Below are 23,193 nucleotides of genomic sequence, written 5' to 3'. Positions count from 1 at the left end.
TATAGGAACGAGTCTTTTTTGCGTTCACTTTTTCTGAACTTGCACTTCGCCGGTCTGCCGCTGTTCCTCTTGTGGGCGGCGGTACCTTCAACGCGTCACACCGCACCGAACACTAAGTCTCTTCTATCTTTTTCCTTTTGGAACACTTCCACTTTTCACTACTTCTTCTTTTCTTCTTCTTCTTTACACTTTCGAGTCAGAACTAGAACAGCCGTAGGCCACGCTTAGTACGGCTTATATACCCCCGGATCCGTTCTATTTTCAAAATGATTCTCCCATTCCATCTTTAAATTTAAATTGTACTAGAAAATTCTTTTAACCATTTTTATCCTGCTTACACATTTTCCATCCCTTTTTTTCTGTTCGATTTGATCCTGAACTTACTAGAAATTTCCTTTAACTTTACAAAACCCAAATTAAATCCATACACTGGTAGGTGTATAGAACCCGGGTCTACAGCGTCTAAAGTAAACACTTTTCCGCTGAGCTACGAGTATTGCTGACGGAGCTGTTGAAATTAACAATGTCTTGAAGTTTGACAACTCTCGTCATATACTTCGAAGGGTTGCTACGCAACAATATATATATATATATACAGGTATCCCAGAAAGAATGGATAATCCTGGAGCGTCTAATAGTAAAGCTATGAGGCGCTTAAAAAAATATACCCAAAAAAATTCCAATTGGTGTACATTATAAAGTTTAAAAAAAAAACTTTTAATTGACTTTCCTGTACTTTCATGTCACCAGGCCGCAAATTAATGAAATTTGTTGTGTTTTTGGTGTTTAATTATTCCTCACAGATAGTCTTATTAGGAATACAGTAAATAGTATGAGTCCCTATTGTACTTTTTTGGAACAAAAGTATCAACTTAATTTTTTTTTGGTATGAAATTTGATACTAAAATAATTTTGATAAAGTTTGAGAGTGTTTCGTGAATTTTTTTATGAAAACCTTAGTGGCCAACTATTTCAAAAAAATGCCCAATGAATATGGTTTTCAAAATGGTATAACACATAATTTTACTTCACATAAATATGCAATTAAGGCTATTAAGATGCAAAACGAGTAAATTCGATTGAAAAATTCTTGTCGTAAATTTTAATATTTATAATTCACAGTAGCCTCACAATATATTTATTCAAATATTATGTTCGTTTATAAAATATTAAAAAATTTGAAAGAAAAGTGATGTACATAGTATAAATATCAGAAGAAAGCAAAAATTAGTTAATCCTTGTTTTAGATTAACAAAAGTGAATATCTCGTTTATGGGGCTTTTTTAACAAAATTCCTGATGACGTAACTTGCTTAACGCTAAACAGATTTAAATCTCACGTTTAAAGCAAACTAATTGAGAAAGCTTATTATAAGGTAGTTGATAATCTTAATAACAAGAATGTTTGGTCCTAAAAATTATATTGCTCTCAAGTGCCCTTGATTAGTTTTTAAGATATATGTTTGACAGTAATGATATTGTACAAATTTTAATTTAATTTGGAATGAATAACGTTGCTATATTTTATTACATTTTATATTCATATTAGCTGACCCAGCAAACGTTGTATTGCCGATATTAAAATCGCGATACAAAAGTAACTGTTGATCGTAGATGGGTGAAAATATGATGTTGTATGTATTTTTAATGCTGACTCAAAATTTAAAAAAAAATTTGGCATGGACCACCCTTAACATTTAGAGGGATGAAAAATAAATGTTGTCCGATTCTCAGACCTACCCAATATGAACTCAAACTTTCGTGAGAATCGATCAAGCCGTTTCGAAGGAGTTTAACTACAAACACCGTGAACGTGACAATTTTATATATAAGATTATTAGTATTTTCAAATGATGACGTATAAATTATTAATGTAATTATTTGACGTGAATAAGTGTATTTTGAAATACCTACTTTCAATAAACTGTTTTGATTTGATTTGATTTGAATAATAAAAGCGTAAAGTTGTACATAAATTATTGTTGAAATTGTCTGCCACTGACTTCCTTCCAGGAATGGCTTTGAAAATTTTAAATCTTTGTTTGTCCCCATTGCAATGGATTACAGAAGCAATGCTGTGAAAAATAATAAATGAAATTAATTTCTATGTATAAATGAGAATAGCTTACAGTACAGAGTCTTCCTGCCAATCCTTGAGATTAACAGTCCTATCGCCATGTATGTAACTGCAAATACCACACCCATCCCCATCGATATAGGGAACACCTTCACCGACACCTCGCTGTGACACGGACCAGTCTCTTCTTCCAACTGAAATGAAACCATTGGAATAAACAGCTTTGATGGACTTCGGAGATTGAGACCATCAAAAGAGTTTTTAGTGAACACGTGTTGAAGAGGAAACCATGCAATAGATCTGGATGTTACCGGAAAAACCCGATTCTAGGGCAAACTAGTTTATCCTAGGCTAAACCAGTTTTTTTAGTGCGTCGAACAAAACAACAATTTGGTAAAAAATTTGAGTTTTGAATGACACTTTAGGCAAAGTTGGGCTGACGATATTAAGGGCAAAAAACTTTTTGCCTCTTTAATTATTATTTACAGCCTCGTCTTAGTCATTATTTGTATAGACTAAAGAATTACTTCAAAAATAATTATTTAGACACAACAAAATACATTTACTTGTAAGTTGAGACAAATTCAAAGTAAAATAAATAATAAAAACCTTTATTCAAGATATACCAATGAATGTGAGCATTATATCAACAAAATATGAAATGAAATTCAAAGATGTATTAAAACTTTAATCATCTTTGTGTACAGGATCACCCCGAACAGCGCCCGTTCACGAGCATGACGCGTGGACCAGCCATCGCCCCCATGTAATACTTTAGGGAAGGGAACGATATGCCCCACTACGCCGCCACAATATACTTGAGATTTACTGTGGCTGGTCATTTATAAGAAATTTACTGTATTTGAAAATAGAACACTCCGAGAGTAGTGAATTTTAGTTAAAATGATAGTGGATTTAACATTTACATTTTTGCGGCATTATTTTAAAAATTGTGTAGCAGCAACAGAACCTTTATAGATAAAATATTTGCCCTTATTGCTTAATAATATCACTTATTGAAAGTCAAAAACTACCACCGATTCCAAAAGAATATATATAAAAATGTTGCCAGAAACTTTAATCCGCATTTCAAGCTCTATTTCATAGAATTTTGTTTGCTTCAGTGAAATCGTGCAAATCATGTCTGGGATGATTTCGTATAGATCGCCCGGCAACATACTTTCAATGAACTAATATTGATACTTGAAACTGGTATGAGCCAAATACAAAACATTTGCATGTACACCAGATAGTTTGGAAGATTTGCAATCAATGGATACCGCATGAATTAACGGATCACCAGAAACAGCCTTAAAATGATAAAAAATGAGGGAGGACGGTCATTGGCTGTATAATCCCTACTAATATTATAAATGTGAATGTAAGTTTGTTTGTTACGCTTTTACGCCGGAGCTACTGAACCGATTTTGATGAAATTTGGTACAGCGATACACTAGAGCTTGCGAAAAGACATTATTTTATTTTATTCCGGAAAAATTCATGGTTCTCGCGTGATTTATGAAAAACTTCATGTCGATGAGCTATTCTAATAGTAGGTTTAGTTTGCCATAGCATTATTTTCAAGATTCATATAATATGTTCGGAACGGGAGCGAAAACGTGAACAGGAACTGGAATAGGAAATGATATAATCTTTAGTTCCAAAATTGCTTATTATTTAAAAAAAAACCCTAAATCTACGCGGATGAATCAGCGGGCATCAGCTGGTACATAATATAGTCACCGGTAGAGACACCGAGATGCATTCCTTTAAACCTGAAAGAAATCATTTTGAAGATTTGCCTGCAATGGTTAAGAAAAGTGGTAGCACTCTTAACAAAATGGTTGTTTTTGTTTCGGAAGACGGGACAGAACAGTATAAAAAAGCTTGCAAAAGAAAGGATGCAGATTGGATGAGCATGCACAGAGTTATTTAAAATGTTTGCGAAATCGTTTTCGGTGCAATGTTGCCCTTCTTCATCACAATCAGTCGTCCTCATATTCTGATAAGGTATCGGATGAGTTTTTGAAGGCCTCAAATATGGAACTAATGAGTCTAATACAGGTACAGTCCCCGGACCATCATCTTAATTAATTTTAAATTAAAAAAATTAAAGATAAGCTATTCAAGCTATAAGAGGTATATGATTTACAAGCCCTGAAGAGCAAGTGAATGCTTTCCAATCTATATGTCCCTCAGGAGGATTGGAACAACTGCTTCATGCAATCATTTCAAAGAAACAACAAAAACATCAACAACATTAAACTGGATAATCTAGAAACTTACAGCATGACTCAAGTAATACTAGACATCATCATGACATTTAATCTTTGTGGAGCAAACAACTCTATTTGTACAAATTTAATCAATACTTAGCCCTATGTCCTCATAGACCTAGCTCCGCTCACCCCTGGGCACTTCCTCATCGGGAGACCACTCACCTCATTACCGGCACCTGATCTGCAAAATGCAAACCCTAACCGCATGGATATGCCAAATTTCGGAGGCCTAATCATGTCATAACGCTAAAAGCGCCGACTTGATGTGATCTTTTTTTTATTTCTCATTGGAAAACCTCACCGTTTCATTCATGGCTGCTTGGAACTTGTTGTGGATGATCTGACATATGGTAATATCCTCCGCACTTGTGTCACTCATTACGCTGTTCAGAATATCCGGGACCCACATGTATAACCCACTGGACCTGTAATATATTATAATCAAGTGAGATACATACTTTTTTTTTAAATTTAGCTATTTATATGCCATTTTCTGCTGAATAGGCAGAGGTTATTTACAAAATTTCTCATGTCTTTTCTTTCTTTAAGTCCTATCAATTGCGTACATACACAAAATTATTACTTCGTATACTTATTTTTCTGCATCCTTTGTGTGTGTTTATTTCCTGATGTGTAATGTTTAAAATGTTACACCGAAATAAGAATCTAGTCCAGAAAAAAGACTGCAACGAAATGGTCCATTTCGTCGTACGTTAAATTTCAAAATGGTTTTCTGCGAAATATACAGCTTACTGTTTTGAAATTTTTAGTGCATATTATATCTATTGTTTTGGAATAGTGTTTTTGAAGTCGGTTGTTTTTTTGGTAAAATATTTTTTATGTTTTGATTTTTAATGAATTTGAAGTACACTAACTAACAATTTATCTAAATATGTGTAGATTGAGAGTTGACTAAGAATTGAAGAGTTCCGTTACTTTGTCATGGATTCCGTAATCAGAACCTAACCAAACTCTCACCAAAGTACTTTGAAGTATATCCTTTCCGATAAAAAGAGAATCATCGAAATCGGTTGGTACGATATTGAGTTATTCGTAAATTTATCATACACTTTGCTATACGTATGTATAGCAAATTTAAGACTTTTGTGGTTTCCTCATGGATGCCTTTGTCAAATGTAGACCAAATTACAATGGGACCACACGGGAAGCGCCAGCTTTCAAATAAAAAATTATCAAAATCGGTTCACCCAGTCGAAAGTTTTGAGGTAACAAACATAAAACAAAATACCGACGAATTGAGAACCTCCTCCTGTTATTGAAGTCGGTTAAAAATCGGCTCTGTCGCTCATTTCTATTAATTAAATATTAGTAACTATATATCCCTACTAATGTGATAATGTGAATGTAAATATATTTGTTTCGCTTTCACTCCTAAACCAACAGAACCGATGCTGATAAAATTTGGTACTGAGATAGATTAGAGCTTGAAAAAGAATGAAATTGAAATATTAAATATTGATTTTACAAAATTTAAAAAGTATTTAATTATTTATTACTCCTCGATGCGAGAGGTATCTGGCTGCTTTCCTTAAGTTATCGTTCATTGTATACGAACCGGTCGAATAACTCAGCTATCTCGGGTCCGCGAATTCTTTTATTGTCGCTCGACTTGTTTATTAACAATTTTGTAGTATCGCCGCATAATTATAATTATTCAATGTAAAACTGCTTCTGGTCGTCATTTCTTTATATTAATTCTATTAAAGATACGATATGGGTTTTAGTATTATTTCGTAAATGTGAATGCGTGTCCAATTCATCACCGCGATTACGCGTATTCGTCTCTGTGTAAAGAAATTTAACTAATCCAAGTCAAAAACGCGTTATGTAGAGTACTCGCTTCATTGTCTTCTTCTCCATTTATCATATTCGCACGGCAAAGAGCTGGATATTTTCCTCACCATCTGGGTTTGTGACGTTTCACCACAGTACAGTTTTGAAGAAATTTATGCAGAACATAACTGTGGATTTTTTTGAACACCTGGCCTAAAAGAACTAAGACCCTACCGTTTAAAAAGCTGCCACGGACATGTTATTAAAAATACCACAGTGTCTGAAGACGAAGGTTTTTAACCAATGTGTCGCCAGTGATGACATACGGAACGCAGACGTGGTCGCTAACTATGGGCCTGATGAGAAAGTTCATGGTCACTCAGAGGTTCCCTACGAGATTGAATCAGAGATGAGGACATCCGAACTCGGAAGAAAAACCAAAGTCATAGTCCAAAGTCTGACATAGCCCAATGGTTGGGAAAATGAAATGGCAATGGGCAGAGCACGTAGCTCGACGGACAGGTGGTCGTTGGGGCAGTAAAGTCCTCGAATGGCCACCACGTACTGGAAGACGCAGAGTTGGTAGGACCCCCACAAGATGGACCGACGATCTGATCAAGATCGCCGTAATACGTTGGATGTGGACAGCACAGGACCGATCGTCGTGGCGATCTTTGGGGGAGACCTTTATCTAGCAGTGGACGTCTTCCGGCTGATGAATGATGATGATGATCACAATCAGGGCGGGCTTCTACGTGCCGATTTAACAATTTCAAGACTCACGCCACGGGCGCCGCAGTGCGTGCTACCGTGCGACACGTGTTGTAGGTATCCGAGGCAACCGATGAGATACGCCGTCGGGTACAGGTACGGGTAGTAACCCAGATTCCGCTTATATCTTCTTCACGTGCCTTTGCATTACTGGAGATCAGCAGTCAGCTTTTTAAACTTTTCCTTGTCCATGGCTAAGCGAAATAGTTCTTGGACTGTCTTGATGCCAGTTCACTCCCTTATATTTCTGAGCCAAGATTTCTTTCTTCTTCCAGCACCTCTTTTCCCCATTAAAATAGATTGCAGCAGGCGGTACCTATCGTTGCACAGTATATGACCGTTGTACGAGATCTTACGCTGTTTGATGGTTCTCACTAACTCGATATTATTTTGCATTCAGACAAGGACCTCTGCGTAAGACACTTTCGCCGTACAAATTATGCGGAGCATTTTCAATGCGTCCACATCTCGAAAATCCGCTTATACGCAAAAATGCTTCTTGTACTTTCTCCAGCATAAGGAATAGGTTAGTTATTTATACTTACAACATGAAAACAGCAAACATCGATGTGTTTGATATAAGAACACAGCGCAGTAGTGGCGCTTGAAACATAAGCGTAAGGTTTTTGACCGCGCCAACAAAACCGCTGCTCTGTTTCGCTTCCGTACTGCTTGTTATAATTCGCTCAACCTGAAATAATATAATACAAAGTTAATCGAGAAATATACACATAAATAAAACTTGAAAACAAAATTTATGAACGATGTGGTACGTGGTTCGAACCCGTGACCTCTCTCGTTTCGGGCGAGCGCTCTTCCAACTAGGCCGACCATTCCAGTAACGTATCGTTGATAAATCTTATGTGTCTTGGTCAACTCTCAGGTTGTTGTTTCATCTACAGGATCTACTCTACTTGATAACCTGCTCAAGCCCAGTATTTGCATAAATTGAATTAATAATTTGTTAAGAGCGCTCGCATGGAACGCGACAGGTCGCGGGTTCAAGGCCCGCATCGTTCATAAATTTTGTTTTAAAATTTTATTTGTGTAATTAATACCAGAAGTGAGGGTTATCACTTTAAAAAATAACAAATTGTCGAGAAATATATTTTAATACGTACCACTATTAAAAAGATATTGGACTTTCCTGATATTTCAATCATGTGTCAGACGTTGTGATCACGTTCAAAGAATGGCAGTTATTTGTAGTTATAATATAGATCTACCCTCTAACAACTAACTGTCAAACTTTACTATCGTCGATATTACCATTGATTATTGATACGTTGATATGAGTACCTATCTAAAGCCATTATAGTTTAAAAGTTATAATTTTGAAGTGAAATCTTCATTAGGTTCTCACGCTAATTTTATACGTATTTATTAGCTATGTTGATGTATAAACGGTTTGACAAGGGAAGAGGAACTTAGAGACCAAATATTAAATCTTCGGCTCATACTGGAGAAATGCTATGAATACAACAACTCAACTTTCATATATTTTGTGGATTACCAAAAAGCTTTCGACTGTGTTAAATGGGACAAACTATGGGAGGTTTTTGGCAAAACAGGTATCCCCACTCATCTTGTCATGCTGATTCGCAACCTGTACGAATCGGAATATGTCACCGTTACAGTAAGGGATGCAACATCAAGCTGTTTAAATTCCATAAAGGCGCTCGCCAGAGATGTATTATCGGTCCTATATTATTGAACAAATATGGCGATTATGTCATGCATCGATCGTTTGAGAACTGGGGTAGTTGAAACCACTCTTTTTACATCATCTAAGACGGGAATAGCAGAATTGCTGAAACGTCTGGAGATCGTTTGTCAAGACACGTGACTCGCCATTTGTAAAGCGAAGACCAAACTCATGGTGTTTGATCGGTTGCCCATTCATTGTACGGGCCTATTTCAAGAATATGAAACCGTGGAACAATTTCAATGCTAGAAATACATAGACAAATCGGCATAACAAAAACTCCAATGACTCAACTGAGTTAGGTATCGTTGGCAAACTTGTACCCATCGCTCGATGCGGCGCAGAGACATGAACTTTCAAGGTCGCAGATAGACAGAGAGTCAACGCACTTGAAATGTGGTGTTGGCGTCGCATGCTCCGAATATCAATAACAGCCCGTCGCACAAACATCTGCATCTTAAAGCAGCTCAAGATAGAGAATGCTCAGCGTCTGCACACGGTTTACTAACAGTGCATTATGCCATAGTTTAGCCATGTTGTACGCAGAGGAGCCAATAATCTTACGCATTTGATGATGTCGCGAAAAATAAAGGGTAAAACGACCTGGAGGCCGTAGATCTAAACGGTGGAAGGATCAAATCTCCGAAAATCTGAGAAGAAGTGAAAAAGACAAGAAAAACGAAAGATCCCTTTCACCGCCTTTCACCAGGTGTAGGAACACGATGGAGACAGCTCGTGACCAATTATTGAAAGTAAGTCATGATCCTTAGGAGTGAGGGAACGACTAAGAAGAAGAATTGGCTATGTTCCGCTTGTGTAAGGTCGGTTTGATCGATTAAGGCAGCGCAATCAGTCATAGCAAAATATAAATTATTATGAATGAAGAAAAAATTGTTTTGTTTCTTATTATCAACCTCACCTTTATGAAGCTTTCAATTCTGTCATGTAGTATTAAATACAGACTGGTTTTTGATACATGTGCGGTACGGTTTCCAAGGAACTTTCTTCCACCAGCGTACGCCCCAGTGCGAAGTTTCCTAGACGACATGATATGATTCCTTCAAAAAAATTACTGTCAACTCTCCTATGATTCCTCTGGTTTTGCAGGAGAGTGTGGGCGACGGTGATCACTTAACATCAAATGGTTCGTACGCTCGTTTGTCCACCAAAAAAAAATACTATAGCGCCACATCTAATCCTAGGATTGTATCATTCTCTTAACTTAACTTTCACTAAGAGAATTCATCTTAATTATGCTATAACCTAATAGAAATAGAATCCTTAACCCTCTTAAATACGTATATACATACACACAGAAAAGTGTACAAGCGCATTTGAAGTTCTTAACAAGGATTTGTTAAAACGAGAATTCGAGTTTTACGGCCTCACAAATCTGAGAAAAAAAATCTGAGAATTAGCCAAGAATATGCAAAACATTGACTTTATCGCTGACTACACTGTCAATACATTGTTTTTTCTGAAGTATTCCGAATGTCAAGTAGTTTTCCAAAAAAAAACCCGGGAAACGGTTTACGTCCGAACAAACCAATCATAAGTAAAATGTCTATGTGTCTTATTTTACATTTTCTTGGTTTATTATGAGGTATAAGGTTTATGCCAATTTATTTTGTAATGCAGAATTAGTTTAGTATGGCAAACGTATTATATAATATAAGTAAGTCAAAAATATGTTTGCAAAAGTGAATATACTCACTGGATAGTTATCGACACCCATTCCCTTATTACAAGCATACATCCTCGCGAGGACAGGCAGGGCTTTATCTGGTCCCTTGGCTGACAGAAGATACCTGGCGCTTTCTGGTAGCCAGGCCAGAATACAAGCAGCTATGATACCAGGAACACACCATGACCAGATGAACACTCGCCAGGGCACGATGGGAAAACCAAACAGGGACCATGACCATTTTCCTGGTATTATAATCCATGCGAGAGCTGGAGGCAAAAAGAAAATCATAATAAAATATACAAAGAAAAGTATAACATGAAACGTGGTTTGTATGCGCACAACTTTACAGTCCGCATCTTTAAGAAACTATTTCGTATTCGGGAATAATGTAGTCGGAAGCCATCGGCAATTCGTAGTCAAAGTTAATAATTCAGAATGAAACAAAAACGTATTTCTCAATGATATCGTAATGATAGTATAATGAAGTAATAAAATGATAATGAATTAATATCGTATATATTTGTGTAAACAGCTTTTATGTTACAGCTTTATAAATGCTTTTAAAGTCTTAAAATATATATAGTGTGTTATCTAAAGAGATAGACATATGTCATCGCGAACTTTTCTGTAATAATATAAGACACTCAAGTCCATCATACATTATTTTTTTATGTCTCAAAGGGCTCAGAAAGCGTTTTCGTAGAAAGCTCAAAATCTAATTATTTTTTACGACACCTCCAAGAAATTTCGTAAATGTATACAAATATGCAAACGAAAACTTAACAAGTTATATACTAAAACCTTCCTCGAGAAACACGCTATCCATTGGTGAAAACAATATGAAAATCGGTACAGTAGTTTTTGAGTTTATGGCGAACAAACAGACAGACAGACGCGGCGGAGGATTTTGTTTTATAGTAGTGATAATTATATTGTCTGACATGATATATGAGTTTGCTATAATATTCATAATATAACCGTCTTCTGCGGTCATTGCCTTCTCTGTTTATATTAAACCATAATATTTGTTTTTCTGCATTAAATTCTCTTTACTACAGCTTATATTATTTATGTAATAAAATATGAGATAGTTAAATTAATTTCAGTATGCGCCCAAGATAATGAAAATTAAATTCAATAGAAATAATTATACATTATTATGTAAAATTTGAATAAATACATATTAAAGCAATGTACAGCGCTATTTTTGGTCCTTTTTTAAAATAATCATTTTGGATGTGACTCTGGTATTTTGCCATTTGTGAGTTATGTCATATTTCTATTAAATTATTATTCTCTTACTAAACATTTGCTTAGATACATCTAGATTGAGCCTCTTGCTTGTAGATAACCAATGAAAACAGGCCTAGTTTATTACTTTAGTGTGCGTGACAAGCTACGTTTTACACTCGCGATTTGTATGTCACTTAGTGTTAGTGTGCGTGCATTGTTCAAAATAGGTCAACTGACTGTTTGAAGTAATCCATTTTTTCTTTATTTTTTCATGTCTAATAGACAGCGCGAAAATGTGACGAAAATACCCCAAAACTTTTACAGGTATGCATCTAACTGTTAGCTGTTGTAAATCCTTCAATTTTGGCAAAAATAGTAGGAAAATTAATCAACTGTTTACCAATACTATTCAACATGACATAGTTTTGTTAGTTTTATAAAATTATGTTTGTAATAAATCAAAAATACTTCTGACTCTACGAAATAAAACAATGGCCATCTTGGCCCGGGTATTGGTAACCTAGCTCCGCTCGTTTCCTCAAGGCCATTGGCTCAGTGCCAAGCCTTGGTAATAAATAGGTGCTAGTGGGAAAAGGACGATTGCCCGCGATCACTATGTGAATGCTAGCGGAGCAGGCAGGGCTAGCACTTTTGAGTTATTAGCTCATAATAATTAAAATTTTAATAATATTACTGATATCTGTCCATTAATTAATCGTTAATTAATATTTTTATATAGGTAAGTCAAATGTCAAATCATCAAATGAACCTTAAATTTCGTTGTTTTTTGTGTAGGTAGGTTCATATCAATATAATAGGTTTGGGACTTTTAATAAAAAAGTATTAAAAAGTTATACACATATAAAAAAAAGCCCGTTGAGTTTCTTGCGCCCGTTCTTTTCAGGTCTCAGGTCATTTTGAATGGGTGGTACTTCTTGGCATTCAATAAGTGATTTTGAATCCTATTTTGAATTTGAATATAGAAGTTCATGCGTGTATTATAGATTATAGGTACAATTACTCAGGGCCTTGCGCTCCAAGTACGATGCCTTGTGTCAGATAGAGAGATTGATACTTATATTTATTGCTTGTTATAAATATGTCTAGGTCTAGATTACAAGTCTCACATAATATTGTGAGCAACATTGACATTGTTATAATCTGTTCCCATTTGCTCCGGGCACGTTTTTGAACCCATTCTATTAACGTAAAGTTTATCTATGTCTTATCAAATTTGCCTTGTATGTTTTATCGTGTGGACTCTACAGGGGTTAAATAGATGTTTCGATATATTATGTACTACAATACTGATATGCTATAAGATGTTGCTGGGTTAGCTTATTACGTAATAACTTAACTTATTAAATGATAGCTTTTTGGGTAAATGTATACACTATTATAATAAAGTCCCAGTCACTGTTCAGGCATAATCTATAAATAAATTTAAATGTTTTATTAAAAAATGTCTTTGTCGTAAATCCTATTATTCCACAGCTGAATGTCTAATCGGACAGCCTGGGACTAGATTATGATTATTTTATAGCAATAGCAATGACAGTACAATATTGTATATATATTTTTAAAAAGAGCGCAAAAAAAGAATGCTGGGAGAGATTCTTGCGCTGCTTCCTCTCTCTCAGAGCGCCATTTGTTTCCGAAGCGGTAGTAGTATCTAGTATATTATAAATGACATCAAAAAGAATTATAAAGGAATCAATTTTGAGAAAATAAATGCCTTTTATGCCTTTTAATACATCAAGACAGATTTTAGTTATAAATTTTTTAAAATTACTGTCTTAAAAAATTAGTAAGAATTATGAATGCTGTGGTAGCTTATAAGTGAATTAACTCTTATCCATATTATCCGTAAAGAGTATAATTTGTGGGTTGCCCAAATAAATAAATAAATAGACAAAAGGACTATATAGGGACTAAACTTACTAAACTTTAAGACAACTTTTTACGGTACAAGAAATGATTTGGCACACTTGGTTTCTACAAGTTTCTTTTTAAGATAGTCCTTCTTTTTTCCTTTCCGATACCATTCATGAATACCAACAACGAATTTTCTTAAAGTCCACTCTCTGTCTTATGAGCTTTTCTTATCTTTGTAAGTAGTCTTCCTTTTATACTTCTCCGGTACTATTATTTGAGCTTTAGGTACATAATATAGCTTTTCTCAAATAATAAGGAGGCTAGTTTTATAACCACAATAATGCCCATTACTTAATTGTAATTATATATTGAACACAATAACTTCTGTGTGATTGAGATGACACCGTCTGACCTTAACTCGCACACTTTTGCGTGTAATGCATGCGGTGTGTGCGGGAAATAGCTGCGTGGGTTGTTAGGGGTGTGCGGGTTGTTAGAGGGGTGTGTGGGTTGTTACATCGGTGTGCGAGTTGTTAGATGGGTGTGCGAGTTGTTAGATGGGTGTGTGAGTTGTTAGATGGGTGTGCGAGTTGTTAGATGGGTGTGTGGGTTGTTAGATGGGTGTGTTGGTTGTTAGATGGGAGCGTTATTTGTTTGGGGTGTGCGGGTTGCTAGGGATGCGTGGGTGTTAGGGTGTGGGGGTTGTAAGATGGGTGCGTGGGTTGTTAGATGGGTGTGTGGGCTGTTAGATGGGTGTGTGGGCTGTTAGATGGGTGTGTGGGCTGTTAGATGAGTGTGTGGGTTGTTACGGGTGTGCGAGTTGTTAGATGGGTGTGTGGGTTGTTAGATGGGTGTGCGAGTTGTAAGATGGGTGTGCGAGTTGTTAGATGGGTGTGTGAGTTGTTAGATGGGTGTGTGGGTTGTGAGATGGGTGTATGGGTTGTTACGGGTGTGTGAGTTGTTAGATGGGTGTGTGAGTTGTTAGATCGGTGTGCGAGTTGGTAGATGGGTGTGCGAGTTGTTAGATGGGTGTGTGAGTTATTAGATGGGTGTGCGAGTTGTTAGATGGGTGTGTGGGTTGTTAGATGGGTGTGTGGGTTGTTAGATGGGTGTGTGGGTTGTTAGATGGGTGTGTGTGTTTTGTTAGATGAGTGTGCGAGTTGTTAGATTGGTGTGTGAGTTGTAAGATGGGTGTGTGGGTTGTTAGATGGGTGTGCCAGTTGTTAGATTGGTGTGTGAGTTGTAAGATGGGTGTGTGGGTTGTTAGATGGGTGTGCGAGTTGTTAGATGGATGTGCGAGTTGTTAGATGGGTGTGCGAGTTGTTAGATGGATGTGCGAGTTGTTAGATGGGTGTGTGGGTTGTTAGATGAGTTTGCGAGTTGTTAGATGGGTGTGCGAGTTGTTAGATGGGTGTGCGAGTTGTTAGATGGGTGTGTGGGTTGTTAGATGAGTGTGCGAGTTGTTAGATGGGTGTGCGAGTTGTTAAATGGGTGTGTGAGTTGTTAGATGGGTGTGTGGGTTGTTAGATGGGTGTGCGAGTTGTTAGATGGGTGTGTGAGTTGTTAGATGGGTGTGTGGGTTGTTAGATGGGTGTGTGTGTTGTTAGATGGGTGTGCGAGTTGTTAGATGGATGTGTGAGTTGTTAGATGGGTATGTGGGTTGTTAGATGGGTGTGTGGGTTGTTACGGGTGTGCGAGTTGTTAGATGGGTGTGTGAGTTGTTAGATGGGTGTGTGGGTTGTTAGATGGGTGTGTGGGTTGTTAGGGGTGTCCGATTGTGTTAGATGGGTGCGTGGGTTGTTAGGGGTGCGTGAGTTGTTAGGGTTGTGTATTTTGTCAGGGGTGTGCAGCTGCAAAACGGAGTTGTGAGGTATAGTGGATTCGGTCGGGTCGGTGGGGTGTTTGGATTTATTCATCAGAGTGTGGATCAGTAATCCGATTTGAGACGCTATGTTTTTTTGAATAAAGAAAGCTCCTTAAGCTAGTTAAGGAGTAACTCAAGTTACTTAAAGCTACGTTACTAGCGTTTTCAAATAATAAATAAATGACAAAAAAAACAGTTTCCAAACCTGGAAGTATAATGAATGAGAAGGAGATGAAGGCAGATGCCCAGGCGATGGCTGATGCTCTCCTACTCTTTATGTGCAACTCTCCAAGATAAGCGTAAACTGTCGCACTTGAAGCTGATACACTGGAAATTTAACACAGATTCATGTAGCTAGAGATAATATGAGAACTAAATGACAATTGTTATCATAGCTTTTATCGAATTATGTATATTGATTTGGTTAAAAAAAACATAATACAAAAAATTATAAAAATACTTCTAAAAATATAAGATATTTATTATAAATAAACATATATTTTTAGATTTTACAATCATACATTGAGATTTTCTTTTTACGTCCATTTTTTTTTATTTCTAAAGAGTTAAAATAAAAAAATATATTTATTTATACTGCCTTTATTTACTCATTTTAATTAAAAAAAATACTAGTAGCTGCTACTCCAGGGGACAATTATTGAGGCTTCTGAAAACCAGTGCTACATTGGCGCCTCGCCAGTTCAGCATATTACTGAGTTAGCTCCATTTGGTTACATACACTGCCGCACATTACTTTTCGTTTTTAGTAATAAATTGTATTATTTAATTGGTTTTATTAGTTAGATGTAAGAACTTATTAGTAATTCAAATTTGTTATTTAATTTTATTTATTTACTTAGGTTCACCAACAGATTATACACTATTACTAGCTTATAAAAATAACAAAATAAGTATAAATTATGGTGTAAATCCAATTACAGGCAAACCAGCATGCATTTTTGAGCTGCACAAGTGCGGGGTTTCAAGTTTACAATGAAAAAATATTGTATAGTACTATTAAAACGTAGAAGTAAAAATAAAAAAAAAAAAAACTAAAAATTAAAATTTTGGATATAAATCAAAACAAAGCATAAGTTATGTGGTTTGTGCACTGATAAATTGCTGCAATATTTTTTTGTAATGCGGAGGGGAGGAGGAGTGGATGTCAACACGAGTAGTTTTGAAAAGATTATTGTGCTCCCGGCAGAGCCTTTCTAAAACACTATTAGCACCGAGTTCAGTTCTATATAAATTTCCAATAAAAGGTTTGAAATTTGTGAAACGTGCACTTTCGCGTGGAACATAAAATTTAATTTTGGCTAGGATATTGGGACAGTCTAATTTGTGATTTAAAATTTTATATAGAAACATTTGATCATTCACCCAGCGACGATTTTCTAGTGACGTTATATTAAAGAAATGCAATCTATCGTTATAAGAGGTTAACTCGAACTGTTTTTTTTTTCATGTACTGACAACAAAAAAAGAAAGCGTTTTTGGATTCTTTCGATTCTTTTGATAGGATCCTTATAGAATGGATTCCAAACGGTAATAATTGAGTGGTGGTTTGTTATCAATAAATTTTAAATAAAATCAAAATCACATTATTCATGCAGGTCACGGAAATGACACGTCTTATTGAATCTACCGCTACTTTGTAAATGGTTGAACTAATGAGAAGAAGTAGCATGAAACTCATTGCCACTATCTTATATCAAGATTTACATTTCCATCGATTTACAAATCATTTCAATTACAATATAATATGTAGGTAATATGATGCATCAAACGTCAAATAGTCAATGCCTTACACGAGTAAGTCAAAGAAGTAAATGTAAATTAATACAACAGTTATTGAGTACAGTAGCTGCATCATCCACACACCGAAAATTCTATTCGATTCTATTCCTTTCTACAAAGAATAAATAATATGCAATTATAAACTTAAATATTTCTTATAAAGACCTTAATGTTATACTTATCACTACATATGGATTCAGGACGTGTGTGCAAACAGTAAACTACCATTTTATTATTTATAGAAAAAAAAGAGAGACTTTAACTTTTAACAATGAGGACTTACAAGACTAGTACCCAACACTTTTAACATCGATTTGGCCTGAATCCGCTTAAAATAATAAGATAAATTATAATTTTACCAAGCGCCTAGTATAACCATTTTATTAATTAATGCCATGGGCTTGTTAAAACCTATTGCACATATTGTTATGTATTGTTCACTTCTGTCAGACTTAATTAAATGACTTTGATATCTGTTAATTTCAAATTAACGAGGAACTTTAATATAATAATCTTTAATGAGCACTGACCAGTTTAAATACTATTCGACAGGCTGTTCCATGTGTTTAACGGAAAAATATTATTTGTGCCTATTTGAAGCGCCACCGGCGAGCGTCTAGAGAACTAATTTTGACGTATAAATACAAATGGCTGCGAGAGAAGCGTAGAGTACTCTGAAGTATTTCTGCATTTTGAACTAATTGCGTTCTTGAGACATTATTAACATATTTATTAAAACGTATTAATAAATAAGTTAATAACGTTCGTTTTCTTTATTATTTATACTTTAGGAATCAACTTAATAAAGTACACATTTTTTTTGTGTTTGTAAATATGTCCCACCATATTTACACCATATGCGACATTTGTTTAACTGAGGTCGTCATCACTAGCTTTAGTACCGCAGACTCTCGCTATGGCCAACAGTGCCAAAATAGCGAATATCAAACAGGCACAAAAGCACTTTGACAGCCGCCAGTCCAGTGGCTAATAGTAGCAGTCAGTTATAATAAGGCTTGTGAACAACGTGTGGCAGAGTCAAATTCTTTAAGATTGAGAGCTTAAAATCTTCACAACATGGCAACTGAACGAAAATTGGAGAATATTTTTAGGTCGAACAAAAATTGAAGTTGAAAGCTACCACTATTCAATATTTTGGAACATAAAATGGGGATTGAATATTTCGTCTTAGTAATTTACCTAGAACATGAACGGAAACATCTTCCATTCAGGTATTAAATTAAAGAAATTGTTATAGCTTACAGGCAACCAGTCAGTATCCTCAAGATTAACAGCATCCAGACGTTAATGGAGAATGAAGACGTTATTGATAACACAGCTGAGGCCAGCATGGACGGCAGCATCACCGCTCGTCTTCCAAAACGATCACCCAGGTAACCCCAGAGAAAAGACGTGCTTATTATCCCTGGAAAAATACAACAACCCTGTAATACCCAGTTACAGTTAAACCGCTTTTACATAATAAAGTTTGTAAATGTACAGTTTCTTTTTATTTAGTTGTCATCGCAGAAAACTTCGACAACTAAAATAATTTGATAAAATACTTGTCTAAGTAAAATCGATTACCACAGTCAAATCTTTTAGATGTAAATATTTTTTTTTGCAGTTGCTGATCTTACGGGATGGTGACATTTTTAGCGGAGGATTTAAATGACGATCAGTTAGAGCAATTTTACCAGAGTAAACTATACACAATTTAATGATTATTATTATATTACATAAATAAAATTTTAAGACAAAATTTTATGAACGATGCGGCACTCGAACCCGTGACCTCTCGCGTTCCGTGCGAGCGCTCTTTCCAACTGAGCCAACCGTTCGAGTGAGGTATCGTTGATAATATCTTGTTCAATTCTCGGATTGTGGCTTCAGTTCAGCCAAATGAATTTTAATTGTGTAAGTGAGGGTTATCACTTTAAAAACATAATAAATTGTTGAGACATAAGATGTTAAGTCTCATTTGCCTAGTGATTTCACTAGCTATGGCGCCCTTCAGACCGAAACACTATAATGCTTACACATTACTGCTTCACGGTAGAAATAGGCACCGTTGTGGTACCTATTATCTAACCGGCATCCTGTGCAAAGGAGCCTACTACTAATAAAATATAATATATCTTACCAATAAAAGCTGCAGCCGTGATGAGTCCCTTATGCTCGCTGGTCAGCTCAAGCTCACACTCAGCTGCTGTGATCACGTAGCTCATGCCAACAGACTCCATGGAGACGTTCAGCATGATGAGGCCGCAAGTCAGCAGCACCACGTAATTGAATTTTCCTTGACCTGGATAAAACATTTAATTTTATTAATAATTAACCCAAATGATTGCGAAACTGGCAGTGGGCAGGGCACATAGTTCTACGGACAGATGGCCGTTGGGGCAGAATAGTCCTTGAATGCCGACCACGGAACGGAAGACGCAGTGTTGGTAGGCCCCCACAAGATGGACCGACGATCTGGTCAAGATCGCCGGAATACGTTAGATGAGGACAGCGCATGACAGATCGTCGTGGATATCTTTGGGGGAGGCGTTTGTCCAGCAGCGTCTTCCGGCTGATGATGACATATACCTTTACTTCTTATGTCTACGTTTTTAACATGACTGATGCATTGTAATGGGCAGGACATGTCACATGCCATCAGATAAACGCCGTAGTTGTCTCAATGCTTCTTATCATTAAAAAGGGCTGTCAGATCCTTTTTTGGCGAGTTTCTTAATAAGCTGACTCTTTTTCAAGGTACCGACAACCTTGTTAAATAACTCACACAATCCCTACTAATATATGAATGGAAGTTTTTTTGTTACGCTTTCACGCCTTAACCACTGAACTGATTTCGATGAAATTTAGTACAGAGATAGGCTAGAGCTTGAAAAAGGACATAAGCTACCTTTTATTGCGAAAAAATAAATGGAGGAGTTGAGTTAGGGGATTGAGGTTTGTATTGAAGTTCTAGCATTTTTTAAATTTCGAACTGTATGGGGATGTAATAGGGGATGAAAGTTCGTATGGAAGCCCAAACGAAGTCAAGCTTTCACGACTAACTCCGAATTCAATTTTGATTATAATTGGTACAAAATTATAAGGCTTTGTAGTTATATGAGTAAATTAAGAAACAAATGGGACAAATTTATGAGCTTACTAGTATTAAACCTGCATAATAATTATGTTTTAACAAGGGAATAAAAAAGGGAGTTTATAAAAATGTATTAAAATAAGCAATTAATAGTTAACCGCAGTAATTTGCATGTGTATATATTGGCAAAATTTTCTAAAAAAAAATGATTCCCAAAGCAACTTCTCCCACGAGGTTGCGGGTAGATGCTAGTGAGAGAGTAAAAACAGTTTTAGATATTTTTGATTGCAGACTTCACAATATAAGGAAGGGTTACCTCCAAATGCTTACGCTAAAAAGTCAAGCCTCTTATAAAGTGTAAGATTTTAAAATTTCGAACTTTAGAATAACTAATTATATATTCATCTTATGTGTAAGCATTACTATGTTTCGGTGTAAAGGCTGCCGTAGCAAATGAAACTTAACATCTTATCTCAGGGTGACGAGGGCAATTATAGTGCCGCTCAGTTTTGAACGTCCTGCTCGTCTCGTCCCGTATTGGCATAAAAAAAACTATTATTGATTATTTAAGAACATCTTACAATACAATTATATAACTTCTTCGGGCTAACCTAAATACTTCTATATATATATATATATATATTACTACTAGACAAGGTCTGTGGCCTTAAATATTTGCTAAATGAGTTTCAGTTACGACACCGCAAATCGTTTAGTCCACTTCGAGCAAGCGAGAAGACCAGTACATTGTTTTGTAAGCCGTGAACGTTGTTTCCAACAAACTCACACCTTAATTAATTAATAACTTCGGCTGCCGAAGACAGCAATCGTCGCAAATATGTTGGGGTACATACATCAGTCATACATCTTTGTGCCGTTTGGTGTCGAAACACTTGGCTCCTGGGGCCCCGAGGCACGGAGAATGTACAAAGTACTATTTTCGCGCCTCAATAAGGCTATTGGAGACCCAAGCGCTGGCAGCTATTTCAGTGAACGGATCAGCCTAGCTATCCAACGTGGATATGCTGCCAGTATTCTTGGTACGCTTCCCCGTAATGATAGTTTTAATTTTATGTAATCATTGTATTGTAAATATAAATAAATTGTAAATATAAATGTGAATAAATATTAATGTTTTTGCACGGCTGTCAAAGTGCTTATGTTTCTGTTTGATATTCGCCATTTTGGCGCTGTTGGCCATGTAGCGAGAGTCCTCGGTACAAAAACTAGTGATGACAACCTCAGCAATATCGATAGATGGTGGGAAACTATTTACAAAATGCAAAATACTTCAGAGTATTATACGTTCCTTCGCAGCCATTTGTATTATACGTCAAAATTAGTTCTGTGGACGCTCGCGAGTGGAGCTTCAAATAGGCACAAAAAATTTGCTGTCAAACATATAGAACAGCCTGCCTAGTAGTATTTATACAGGTCAGTGAGTAGCATACATTGTCTTTGGTCTGACCAAACTAAAAGCGATTCAATATATCCACGCCTATTGTATTCTGCGGTCATATCAACCACAATGGTGAAAGTCTTAGAGAAATAAGTCATTGACAAAAGACTACAAACAATACATATTTCTCTTGATATTTTGGCATGCTCTATAGAATATAATTAATTTATAAAGTACCTAATTATATTTACCAAACACCTGCATGATATATATTTTTTTCATCTTATAAACCATGCATAAGTCGCCATAATAGACACCTTAACTTATGTCTTATGTGTTTTTTGTCCACGTGATGTGCACGTCTTAATTCACCGAATGCCAATTGAAGTCTCTAATAACATTCTTGTTGACTTATTACAATGAAAATAATAAAAAAACATGGCCCGTATATTCTTCAGTTTCACTAATTGCATTGCCACATAATTTTAAAAAACATTGCCACAAATGACAATCACTCAAACTCAAATGTAACCTACTTACGGAGCGTTCCATTTTCAAACACCTTAATTGTTTTTTAAATATTTGTATTAGAAATGAATAGTCTAGACATTTTCAGTATGGCACTCGTATTGTAAATAATCAAAGCGTTCAATTTCAGCAGTTCATATAATATAATTACAGTTATAATATAATAATATGAAAATAAGTCCACACTGGAAGCACCAGTTTTCAAATAAAAAAAGAATTATCAAAATTGGTTCACCAAGTCGATAGTTATAGAGGTAACTAACATAAAAAAGAGTGGATGCACGCAAGAAATTATACCTCTTTAGTTTAACAAAGCACAAATCTTTGAAATTATTTATCTCGTGATATTCTACGTTTGCAGAAAGAACAATATTGTAAAAATACACACATCCTGTTACTTTTGTGTTACAGTGATGCGCGCGCATCTTAAAATTTCACTCTCACCATTTTTTCATAACGCGCCTAAAGAAGTATAACTTCAAAAACAGTGGAATTGAGAAACACCTTCTTGTTTGAAGTCGGTTAAAATATATTAAAGTATAGATTAATACACTGACCCAATATGTCTCTCAACACGTTTTTTTAATGTACAATTCATACCGCATTTGTTACATATAAACTTAGGCTTAGAGTAGATGATAGACACTATATAAATATTAAACCTTAACCTACTGGCATTATTAAAATAAACGTGATAAAAAGTTTATCGTTTTATCTTTACAGTTTAGTCACAGCACCGTGTGGCGGCGAAAAACTGGTAAATAATGAATATGCAATAATAAATAAATTAGTTAGAAGAGACAGACAGACAATAACATTAATATGCCAGTTTCATCAAAATTAAACTATGAAAGTTTGTTATATAGAGAGCTTTTACCTTAAGAAGTACGGATTCATTACTAATTTGTTATAAAAACATGAGAATTATTTATACTTTCAAATAGAACGTCATTGTTTTCAAAATCATAATCATAGTTTTATTAACTGTATGTCACGTGATCGAAAACATCGACCACCATTTTGTGACGTGGCTATAGCAGAAACAATATATTTTTAGCAAAACACCAACGATACGGACTATGAAA

At 35.7% G+C, this 23,193-nt stretch overlaps 1 protein-coding gene across 1 annotated transcript in view; it reads right to left on the bottom strand.

The window, feature by feature from the left end:
* Positions 1 to 23,193, bottom strand: part of LOC126974538 (putative transporter svop-1) — a 39,618-nt gene that overhangs the window by 4,269 nt on the left and 12,156 nt on the right. Inside the window, exons 2-8 of the mRNA XM_050822057.1 lie at positions 19,228 to 19,389; positions 18,348 to 18,510; positions 15,490 to 15,611; positions 10,340 to 10,578; positions 7,466 to 7,611; positions 4,657 to 4,780; positions 2,129 to 2,270 (exon numbers count right to left, since the gene is read on the bottom strand). Coding sequence (XP_050678014.1) covers positions 2,129 to 2,270; positions 4,657 to 4,780; positions 7,466 to 7,611; positions 10,340 to 10,578; positions 15,490 to 15,611; positions 18,348 to 18,510; positions 19,228 to 19,389 — 1,098 coding nt within the window. The remainder of the gene's footprint in view (positions 1 to 2,128; positions 2,271 to 4,656; positions 4,781 to 7,465; positions 7,612 to 10,339; positions 10,579 to 15,489; positions 15,612 to 18,347; positions 18,511 to 19,227; positions 19,390 to 23,193) is intronic.

The sequence above is a fragment of the Leptidea sinapis genome, chromosome 32 (assembly GCF_905404315.1).
Source record: "Leptidea sinapis chromosome 32, ilLepSina1.1, whole genome shotgun sequence".
NCBI classification, from domain to species: domain Eukaryota; kingdom Metazoa; phylum Arthropoda; class Insecta; order Lepidoptera; family Pieridae; genus Leptidea; species Leptidea sinapis.
Note: the sequence above shows the minus strand (reverse complement) of the source record. Positions and strands in the feature narration are given on the sequence as shown.